Consider the following 11,178-nt stretch of genomic DNA (forward strand, 5'->3'; position numbering starts at 1 on the left):
CTAATGATTAGATTGTTTTAGATGTGATTAACAGAATGCAGGTGCTTATAAAACAATATGCATAAGCTGCTTATTTGTCCCTTGTGTAGCCCTCACCATGGCTGGCTTAAAACCCAGTCAAGCTGAATCAACAGAAAAAGGATCATAGATCTTAGACCTAAGACATAAGAATAGATAAGAGTAAGTGATTAACTTTAGAGTAAGATGAATTAATAAAACAACCTGAGTGATTCTCAGAAATTCAAAGGTGATTTCTGATGTGTAAGAAGATAAGTGATTGTGGTGACCGGAGACCTTCTGCCTATGACCACTAACTTCAGAAGAACCGGGACGAGACAATAAGAATCAGCTGAGACAGGAAAATGTATTGGACTTTTGAAACCACTGGAGAATAGAGAACTGAGAGTTCATGGAGAAACACGTAGAACTTCTTTTGGCAAATCATCAATTGCATATTGTTTTGTAAAATTGTATATATATAGGAGGTGTTTTTGAGTTATCTTTTGCCATTCACTGCAGTGGTGGCCCCACTCTGAGTTGTTAATAAAGCAAACCTAGAGAAACCCACATTTGAAAATTCTTTAACAATAGCACAGGTGCTCTCCTGTGGAAATCAAACCGCTCCTAAGAATAACATAAGGCAATATTATTTATAAAGGTTACAAACTACAAGCAGCTCGTATTTCAATGAGTCCTTTCTCTCTCCCTCTTTTTGCTCTTGCTATCTGTTATCCTCTCGCCTATTTTTCAACAGCAGGACTAACAAGGAATAATTTGAGAATGATATATGACCGGGTTTATTTGCCACATCTTTTTATATACAAATAGTCAATCTGTTGCTTCCAGTAATAGCAGGTAGGCAGTATGCTTCCTCCTGCCCTCCACAAAAGAAAACAGAGAAGGAATTAGCCATTGATTCAGATACATCGTGGTGTGCACTACGTGTGAGCTGGCTGCCTTGCAGGCAGATGCTGCAAAACTGCTCGGCATCACTCCAGACTCCAGACTGTACTTTAACAATGACATATCGGGAAAGCCTGCAGCAAGTTAAAGAGACAAGAACCATGCTCACCAGCAGATACAATGTTCTTTCACTCTACATGCTGGATGTGAAAATATGCTGGGTGCTGGCAGGGGTGACGGTACTCACTGGACAGACAATTAGTGAAGCACATCGGCTGGGTTCAGACTTGGCTTTCCCTGAAGTCAGCAGTACTGCTCGTGTTTAGACAGAGAGTTAAGTTTGAATTTCAGCTGATAAATTTTAAGAAAAATCTCAAGAGGTCTTGATTTGTTACGATGGATTCATGACATTTTCCCACTAGAAACGCTATAGTTCAGTGACCCTTGAAACTGAAGTTTACGATGACTGGGTGGGCTCTGAAAGAGGACGCATCTGCTTCACAGTATCTAGCTTTACTGAACTCCTCCTATAACTGCCTATATGATATATGTCATACGTTATGACACAAAAATATCTTCCCATGCCCAGCCCTGCTCAAGCAGGGAGTCTGGGGAGTGACACTGGGAGATAAAACAGGAGGCCTGGCCTGTGCCCTTCACACCTGCTCGATAAGCAGCCACCTCACACTCTGCACGACTGACCCAGCCTGGGCTTGCCCATGGTGAACCCCGCTTGGTCACGCTGCAGGGAAACCGCACGGGCATTGCTTACAAACCAGGGAGGGTATGATAAGCAAATGACCTGCATGTTGTGAAGCCAAATATTGGCTACATGAAGGATGAGAGAAGATATAGCAGTGGTTAAGACTTTAAGAAGCACAATAAATACACTGAAAGCACTTTTCTGCATATGCAGACCTGCAAATTAAGTCCAGAGAACACTGTTGGCTCAGAAAGCCAACCGAACGCTGCGTTCCCCTCCTCTAGCAGCAGACAGAGCCCCAAAATATGAATGAACTAAAGCAGTCCAGGTCCTATTTGGTTGTTCAGCTCTGATGACACATCTTCCCTGCACTCTCCCTAGGCTAATGACAAGGAAACAAACACAGGCAGAACGATACTGAACTTGGCATCGTACCGGCAAAGTTGCCGCACCCGGGATTTTGTCACTAGGTACTACTTGCACTTCTTGTGTCACCCGTGCCCCAAGTAAGAATTAAAGGTTTAATAAGCAAATAGTCTGTTTTTCTCTTGAATCACCAATAATTTCTACTCAAATCCTGGGACAGCCTAAAATTTTACCCAGATAAATTTTTGAGAAACTTGCTGTCTGATGGAGCTTAAGGCAAGCAGCCGGTCAGGGCGGCTCCCATAGGCTCTCTCCTTAAATTTGGTGCATCCCCCTTGAGCTGCGACCTGAGATGCTCCACACGGAGCAGAGCGGCATGCTCAGTGTAGAAGCCAAGGGGCAGTGCCTGGGGATGCTATTGTGCTGAGCCAGCTACTCCCACCCAGGAGCAGTGATGTGAAGCGGTGGCTGCGACCCCTCTAAGTCCTCTGAGTGAAAGAAGAAAAGATGGTTACGCTCCCAAGACACAGCCAGTAGTGGTGCCAAGGGCGCGGAGTAAGCGTCACCAACATCCATCCTGCTCTCGGAGGCTGCCCTCCTCTCTTGGGGGCTCCTGCCCTTGTGAGCCCAGCCTGGTGTCCCATACAGCGTTTCACTTTTGAAGGAACAGGGCGACACACAATTATTAAATGAAAAGTATGAAATAAGGGAAACGTGAATGTTGTACGCACAGTTTTATGACTGACAAGACTATAATCGCCCTTGGATGTGATTTTTGGGTGATGGACTACATTTCCTTCCCTGGTTTGAAGACTTGTGTGCCTGCAGGCTTGCCTGCTTCCTCCACCTGCACTGACTGCCCTGTAAAGGTATCACCTCTCCTTACAAGCTTCTGGGACCCCACCAGCAGAAAGTGGTGCCCCCTCCGACCTCCTAAAAGAGCTTTCCATCCTTCCTCACCCATTCCCGCAGCCTTCACAGCAGCCGGCAATTTGCCTGGGGACGGGACGGGACGGGACGACGAGCTTGGCTGTCCCTCAGCAGCGGGGCACCGGTGCTGCCCACCCACACCGGGTGACACCGGTTGACTTTCCGATGCTGCCCCCAAAGTAAATCCCCCGACACCACAGTTCCTCCGCCGGAAAAGCCGGGCCCTGCCCCGACCCTCGGGAGGACGCAGGCGGCTGTGCCGGCTCCAGAAGCGGGCTGCCGGGGGGCCGCACCGGCGGAGGGGGGGGGGGTCCGGCCATGAGCCCCCGCCGCCGCCTGCGCTTCCCTCCGCCGGGGCCGGGCGGCGCTGGCGGCCGAGCTCTGCCCGCCGTCGAGGTGGCAGCGAGACGCCGCCCACGCCGGGGGTGGCCCCGCGTGGGTCCGGGGACGGGCGGGCGGCGCCCGCAGCAGACGACAGCCGGCGCGCAGGGACGGACGGCGGCCGCAGCACGACCAGCAGCGCCCGGCCGGGCTGAGTCGGGCCGGGATGCGGGCTCCGCCGGCCGCCGCGGCGAGCCGCCTCCGCCTCCCGCACTGAGCCCCCCCCCCGCTCCTCCGGGGCTCGGCGGGGAGCCGGCGGCTCCCGGGGGCCGTGCAGCCCATGGCCGGCTCCGCGCAGCCCCCGGCGGCGGCGGCGGCGGCGGCGGGGGGGAGCGGCGGCCCCGACGGCGGGTCGGTGGCGGGGGGGCGGCGAGGCTTTCGGGGACCGCTCCCTCAGCCAGGGCTTGAGCGTGCTGGTGGGGCTGGCGCTCTGCGTGACCATGCTGGGGCTGGGCTGCGCCGTGGAGCTGGGGCAGCTGGGGCAGCAGCTGCGGCGGCCCGTGGGGCTGCTGCTGGCGCTGCTGGGGCAGTTCGTGGCCATGCCGCTGCTGGCCTTCCTCCTGGCCCTCATCTTCGCCCTGGACGAGGTGGCGGCCGTGGCTGTGCTGCTGTGCGGCTGCTGCCCCGGGGGCAACCTCTCCAACCTCATGTCGGTGCTGGTCGACGGGGACATGAACCTCAGGTAGGCGCCCCGCTCCCCCTCGGCCCCAGCCGGCCGGGGGGCTGCGGCGGCCCCGGGACGCGGGGCGGGTTTGCTGAACACCCACCGGCGGTGGGGCCGGGACGGACGGGCGGACGGACGGACGGGCACGGCGCGGCTGGGAGCCCCCAGCGCCGCTCTCCTGCCTCTCCCGGGGCGGGCGGCTCTTAGACGGACCCCGACACACGCCTGCTGCCCCCTTCCCTAAAAAGCCTGCCTGCCCGCGCCCCCGCCGGGGCGGCGGGAGGGGGGAGAGGGGCTCTTGCCGTGAGAAACGCCCCGGCCGGCTGCAGAGCCCCCCTCCCGCGGGGGCTGCGGCTTCCCGGGGCTGCCCCCCCCCCCCCCGGAGGGGCGGGCAGTGATCCGGTGTCTCTTCGCTGCTGTTCCCCGGCGCAGCATTATCATGACGGCCTCCTCCACGCTGCTGGCCCTCTTCCTGATGCCCCTCTGCCTCTGGGTCTACAGCCGCCACTGGATCAACACGGCCCTGGTGCAGCTGCTGCCCCTGGGGGCGGTGAGCCTGACGCTGGGCAGCACCCTGCTGCCCATCGGCCTGGGGGTGCTCATCCGATACCGGCACCCCCGCGCCGCCGACCTCCTGGTTAAGGTAGGCACGGCCCCGGGGTGACGGGGGGGACGGGGCGGGGACGGACGGCCGCGCTGCGGTGGATGCCCAGGAACCGCACCGGCCACGGGGCGGGAGCGGGGTGTCTGACGGCAGTAATCTTTCTGGTCCCTCCGAACCGATGGTAGCTTCACACAGGCATATTCCACTCCTTAGGTGGAATATAAGGACTTAGAGCCTTGAAATGAAACGGTGGGGCAGAGTCGGAAAGTGAGGGAAAGGGCTGGTTCCCCCCCCCCAGCACACGGGAAGGAGGGCAGCGCGACACTGCACCCCGGGAGACACCCCGGGGCCCTGGAGCAGAGGCATTCCCCCGCATCCTGCTCTCTTCCCTGCTCCCTCTGCGCTCAGGGTTAGCGAAACTAACCCGCAGGCACAGCAACAACAGGCAAACAAATTAGGTTAATTACTAAAGGAAAAGTGAAGCACAAGCCCTGGCTCTCTAGTTTCCCAGCAAGTCACCCCAAAGCAAGGTGATGGACGGCGATCTCAGCCCTTTCCTCTCCCGGGATATGGTCAAACACCACCAAAGTCCTGAGCCAGGAGCAAACCCGGGAAGGGCAGTGCAACCATGTTTTGCAGTTTAGACTCTCTATCAAGCCTCTACCTGCTATGCTTATGCTTTTAAACTAATAACCCCCGTGTTGTTTATCAATGTCTGTATCTGTTGTCAGATTTCCCTGTGGTCCCTCTTGGTGACTCTGGTGATCCTGTTCATCCTCACTGGGACCATGCTGGGCCCAGATCTGATAGCACATATTCCTGCATCTGTCTACGCCATTGCGGTGCTGATGCCTCTAGCGGGGTACGCCTTGGGATACGGCTTAGCCACCATCTTTAAAATGCCCCCACACTGCAGGAGAACAGTGTCTTTGGAAACAGGGTGCCAAAACGTCCAGCTCTGCACCGCCATCCTAAAACTCACCTTCCCCCCAGAGCTCATAGGGAGCATGTACATGTTTCCCTTGCTTTACGCGCTTTTTCAGTCGGCAGAAGCGGGACTCTTTGTGCTGGTATACAAGATGTGTGGGAAAGAGAGCTACAAACAAGATACGCTCGGTGAAGAGGAAGACACGGATATTTCCTACAAGAAACTGAAGGAAGAGGAGGTGGCCGATACTTCGTACGGCACAGTGACCACGGAGGAGCACAACTCCATTCAGATGGAGCCGACCCAGACAGCGCTTTAGGTGAGATAAGGAGGTGACACCCGGGTACGAGTGATGTGTGCTGTGCTTGCAACCGGGCTGGGGCCGTGCTCGCTGCGGCGCAAGCGGAGCTGCCCGGCCTCCATCATTTCTCCAGCCGCTCCCATTGTGCAAGGTGATGTGTCGTTTATTACCGTGACAGTTGTATTTCCTCAAAAATAAATATGAAAAAAATTTCAACAACAAAGGAAAAAGTATCACTGCGACGCAAACCAGTAACCATACGTCTTCGCGCAAGGAGGTTCCTGCCCGCCTGAGTGCAGCAGGAGTGGGTAAGAGGAAGGAGCCGAGCGTTTTGCGGGGGCGAAGCCAACGCGGCACCGGTGCGGACGGACGGGCAAAGCACCTTGCGCGCGAGCGTCTCCGTGCCTCCCACCCGCTGTAAAAGCATTGTGCTCGTTGTTCTCACCGCAAATACATGGCGAAGCTGAACCAAATCCGTGTTCCCCCCTGATTAATTCCGCGGGGGCAATTAAGGGCCGCGCTGTCTGGTTCACCAGGGGTGCTGTGCTGGGCGGGGGTGGTGGTGGGGGTGGTGGGGGATGCCCTGCCCGAGGCCCCGCACCGGGCGGGGATGGGAAGAAGGGGCCGCCGAGGCCGGCGCCCGTCGGGGGCGGGGGAAGCCCGGCCCCGGCCCGGCCCCGCCCCGCCCCGGGGGTATTTAAGGCCGCCCCCCCCCCGGGGGTTACCCCGGGTCCGGCGCCATGGCGGAGGACGCGATGGAGAGCTACCTGTACGCCGCGTACCACCCCTACTCCTACCGCTACCCGCCGCCCAAGGGCAAGGGGGGGTCGACGGGCGGCTGGCGGCCGCGGGGCGGCGGCGGCGGCGGCTACTTCTCGGGCTACGGGGAGGCGGCGGCGGCCGCCGACTACTTCGACAACTACCAGCGGGCGCAGCTGAAGGCCATCCTCTCCCAAGTCAACCCCAACCTGACGCCGCGGCTCCGCAAGGCCAACACCAAGGAGGTGGGCGTCCAGGTCAACCCGCGGCAGGACGCCTCGGTGCAGTGCTCCCTGGGGCCCCGCACGCTGCTGCGCCGCCGCCCCGGCCCCCCCCGCCGGGCCGCGGCCCCGCGAGGCGGAGCAGGAGCAGGAGCAGGGCAGCCCCGCCACCACCAGCACCCGCGCCGTCCGCTTCCCCCGCACCATCGCCGTCTACTCGCCCGTGGCGTCCCGCAGACTCACCGCCTTCCTGGAGGAGCCGGAGCGGCGGCCGCAGCAGGAGGAGGCGGAGGCGGCGGCGGCCGTCGAGGAGGAGCCGGAGCGGCGGCCGCAGCAGGAGAAGGAGCCGGCGGCGGCGGCCGTCGTCGAGGAGGGGCCGGAGCGGCGGCCGCAGCAGCAGCGGGAGGAGCCGGCGGCGGCGGCCGTCGAGGAGGAGCCGGCCGCGCCGCGGGAGCAGCGGGAGGCGGAGGCGGCCGCCGTGCGGGCGAGCTGGGAGAAGCCCCCCGAGGCCGGCGCCCAGCCGCTGGAGCAGCGCCCGGCCCAGCCGCTAGGGCAGCGCCCGGCCGCGACCCCGGAGCCGCCGGCGGAGAGCCGCGAGGAGAAGGCGGCAGCGGCAGCAACAGCAGCAGCAGCAGCAACAGCGCGGGCAGAGCCGCCGGCCGCCCCCCAGAAGCGGGATCCGGCGGCGGGCAAGACCCGCCTGCGCTTCCAGGTGAGGGCCGGCCCGTGGGGGGGGGGAGAGGGGCCGGGCTGGCCCGGGAGACCCCCGCCGCGTGGAGTAACGGCTGTCCCCGGCAGTTCCTGGAGCAGAAGTACGGCTACTACCACTGCAAGGACTGCAACATCCGCTGGGAGAGCGCCTACGTCTGGTGCGTCCAGGGCACCAACAAGGTAGGGCAGGCTCGGATCGGACCGGCCCGGCCCGGCCCCCCCCCCCCCCCCCCGCCCGCCCGCCCCGCTGACCCCGGCCTCCCCCCCACCCCCTACCCCCTCCAGGTCTATTTCCGGCAGTTCTGCCGGACCTGCCAGAAGTCCTACAACCCGTACCGTGTGGAGGACATCACCTGCCAGGTAAGGGACCCCCTGCCCTGCCCCGGGCCGCCCTGCCCCGGGCCGCCCCCGCCGACCGCCGCCTTCTCCCCCAGAGCTGCAAGCAGACGAGGTGCACCTGCCCCGTGAAGATGCGCCACGTGGATCCCAAGAGGCCCCACCGCCAGGACCTCTGTGGGAGGTGCAAAGGGAAACGCCTCTCCTGCGATAGCACCTTCAGTTTCAAATACATCATCTGAGTGGGATGGGGTTCTTGGTTTGGTTTGGTTTAGGGCTCTTCTAGAAAACTGCAAGTAAAGCAGACTTTTTTTTTTTTTTTTTGGTGGTGGTGGTATTGTTGAAGGTACATGGTGAGGTGTAGCTAGGAAAGCATGCAAATAAAAGTATTGCAAAGCACGCTGAACTGATCAGGTGGGTTTTGTGCCCAGCTCAGAGGGTGCATATTGCAGCTTCTGGAGCTTGCACACGGGAAGAGCCTACAAATAATGTTTTGTAAATCAGCGATGGTCTTGGTGGCAGCTGGCTCGGGACCCTGCAGAACCTCAGGTGGAAAAGGATGTCACTGCTCCTACCCTTGAACTAATCAAACGCTTGAAGTTAACATCAAATTGACATCCACAGTAGGTAGTAGAAAATCATTCATGAACAAAACACGTAGTAGTATTCACCTACTGTGCATGTTTCTATTGCATGTAGGAAGTCTCCTGCACGTGTTCTTCATCACTAGAAAATGATTGAGAAATCTTGTGTTACAACTAGGTCACTTCCAGTGCAGCTGGTTTGCATCTTGTTTTGTAGACTAAAGCCAAAGAAAGCTTGTGGTTGGTGTGTCTTCAGGGACAGTTCTCACAAACTGCTGGGGAAGGGAGTCACTGATGTTATGGTCTCTTGGTAAATGCGTTGCCCATTTTTACTTCCACAAGGTTATCAAGAGAAGTGACACTTCAAAGGCTCGCAGCATGGTATCTGCACCTGCCTGGCTTCCTCTTGTACCTGCAGATGATGCACAAGAGCTGTGCACTTAGTGGCTTACACCTGAAGAGTTTGATCTAGTTATGGTTTACGTGTTTGCCAGCAGGGAAGGATCAAACTCCTGCACCCTTCTGGGGTTGGATTTGCAACTAGGAATTGTACTTCTAGTGTTTGGTAGTAATGGCAGAACCAGCGCAGTTACTTCTTGATGATGCTTTCTGAGGCCTATTGGTGCTGTCAGTGGTAATGGCCTTTGTAGGGACACCACGCTTCAGCAAAGAGTTACAGGCTGATTCCACGACTATAGCATCACCATCTGAGCAGATTCACAAGCTAGTAAAACCTACACCCCACTAGTCTACCCCGTAGCCAGGGCATTGGGTAAACTTAGAGGAAAACATACTTTTCTGAGAATGCTAAGCTGTTAATTTTGAAGTTGAGCATAATAAAGCACAAAGCCTTTTGCAGAACTCTTGAGGTAGTTTGTATTTGGAAAGACTAATTTTTCTTGGCTATAACAAACTTCCCTACACCTGTACCCAGCCTACTTGAGACCACCCTTAAAGGCTAAAGGGGGAACCAGTCTGAGCCCATGCTGTGTAACTGAGTCAGTTCCAGGTGGTCTTGCATCTCTAAATGGGAGTTAGTGTATGGCAGGGTAGGCAAACATTGTCCTTTGTATCAGCAAATGTCCATTTAGAGGGGCAGTGAGTGTTAATTCTGTAGGCTTAACTCATCTTGCCGTAGATTCCTGCTTTATTTTAACATGCCCCTTGAACTTGCTGCAGTAACTAAGGCTTAATGCCTCAGCACCAATTTATTGCCAAGTAATTTTATTTTATTCTTGCTCCAGTCATTATAGCAGCATGAGGCATTCTGGGAACAAGTAGACATACCACCCCCAGAATGGGGTACTGCTTTATTTTGTGCTTTTACCTGAAGCATTTTCCCTTATATCACAGGAAAAGGAAATATGCCTTGCTTTACCAGCTCACTCAGACTTTCACAGTAAGTTCTGTCCTTCCCCTGTTTGACTTGACTTGAAAAGTACAACTGCAGCTGGGCAGTTTTTTCTGTTGTGGATGTGTGTGCCTTGTACTTGCCTGTAGTTACAGTAATGAGCAGTGGCAAGTCTCCAGCTTGAGGTGGAACACAGCTGAGGCCACCACTGCAGCTGTCTACTCAGGGTCTGCCTCAGCTTGCAGTTGCCACTGTGATCTGAGATGTCTTTATTTCCAAGCATATTTCTCTCTAAGGATGTTCTTCAATGCGTTCTCCTGTTTGCTTTCCCCATTCTAACAGCCAGCTGTAGTCTGTTCCCGATGGCTGCAGTGTGGGAGACTGTGATGAGTCTGTGCACCTTGGTGATGAGTTTGAGAAGTTAACCTCTGTGCCATGTCAGTGTGAAGTCATACAGCAACTCATAGCAATATAAGCAGTTGAGTGCTTCCTATTTATACAGATGTCCTTGCAAGCATTGCTTTGAGGACTGCTTGCTGTGACTACGGTGACTCTTATGCAATTACTATCAGTAATAGCCCAAAGTGAAATTTAGTACAACTTAAGAGTTGCCATCCCCACTAACTACAGTCAAAGCAGCAGTTGCTTCTGTTTGGTAAGATGTAGAACAGGCCTAGCCAATCTGAACTGTACAGTGTGCTTCAACAGCAACTGGTCCAAACAAGCAGTGGATAAAGGCTCCAAGTGGCAGGTAGTGGCAAAGAGCTGCCCCTGCTCTCATCAGCTACTGCAAGGTTTTGAGGCTTGGAGGAGCGGAGTGCAGTGGGCGGTAATATTAAACAAGCTTTCTTTCATCCTGTAGCATGCCTCAGTTCTGCAGGGAGCTCTACATGTCATAAATACAAGCAATGCTTTTACTGCTTGATGCCAAAGTACAGTTCTGTATCCTTTTCCACTTTACTGCTCTGTCACATCCTTGACAGCATACACTGCGTATCATGGGCACTGGTTGCTGGACTCAGCAGAAAGAAGGAAAGCTACTCATGACCTATGTGATTATGCAAAGCAGAAAGGAACAGCCTTCATGCTGCCAGTTCTTCAGAGATGTCTTGAACTTGCCCTGTACAGCTTTTTCATGAAGAGATTCTTTTGCATGTGTTAGCTCACACATGCAGTGCTGTATTTGCTGCATCCTACAGAAGATGCCTGATGTTTTGCTTGTTTCTAGGCAGCTTTACCATAGCTTCAGATTTGGCACACACCTGGCACCAGGTAACAGTTGAGAATGAGTAATTTTGGAAAAGCTTCACAAAGTTAAAGCAGTGTCAAAGAAGGACAGTCAACTAGCATGGGTCTGCTCCATAGGGCAAGTTCCACTAGTCACTGTAAATGGAGGAAGATGTATAACATTAGGAATTATGTATATAAATTCAGGT

At 56.0% G+C, this 11,178-nt stretch overlaps 2 protein-coding genes across 2 annotated transcripts; both read left to right on the plus strand.

Annotated features, from left to right (window-relative positions):
• Positions 1 to 3,405: 3,405 nt before the first annotated feature.
• On the plus strand, positions 3,406 to 6,253 carry SLC10A4 (solute carrier family 10 member 4). The gene is given in 4 exon segments (XM_029999643.1): positions 3,406 to 3,644; positions 3,646 to 3,965; positions 4,380 to 4,590; positions 5,283 to 6,253. Coding segments are annotated over 4 exon segments (1,128 nt in total). The 5' UTR covers positions 3,406 to 3,563; the 3' UTR covers positions 5,799 to 6,253.
• Positions 6,254 to 6,465: 212 nt separating this feature from the next.
• Positions 6,466 to 8,206, plus strand: ZAR1 (zygote arrest 1). The gene is given in 5 exon segments (XM_029999509.2): positions 6,466 to 6,870; positions 6,872 to 7,472; positions 7,559 to 7,651; positions 7,757 to 7,831; positions 7,906 to 8,206. Coding segments are annotated over 5 exon segments (1,263 nt in total). The 5' UTR covers positions 6,466 to 6,520; the 3' UTR covers positions 8,050 to 8,206.
• Positions 8,207 to 11,178: the final 2,972 nt, after the last annotated feature.

Source organism: Aquila chrysaetos, chromosome 1 (assembly GCF_900496995.4).
Source record: "Aquila chrysaetos chrysaetos chromosome 1, bAquChr1.4, whole genome shotgun sequence".
Lineage (NCBI taxonomy): Eukaryota > Metazoa > Chordata > Aves > Accipitriformes > Accipitridae > Aquila > Aquila chrysaetos.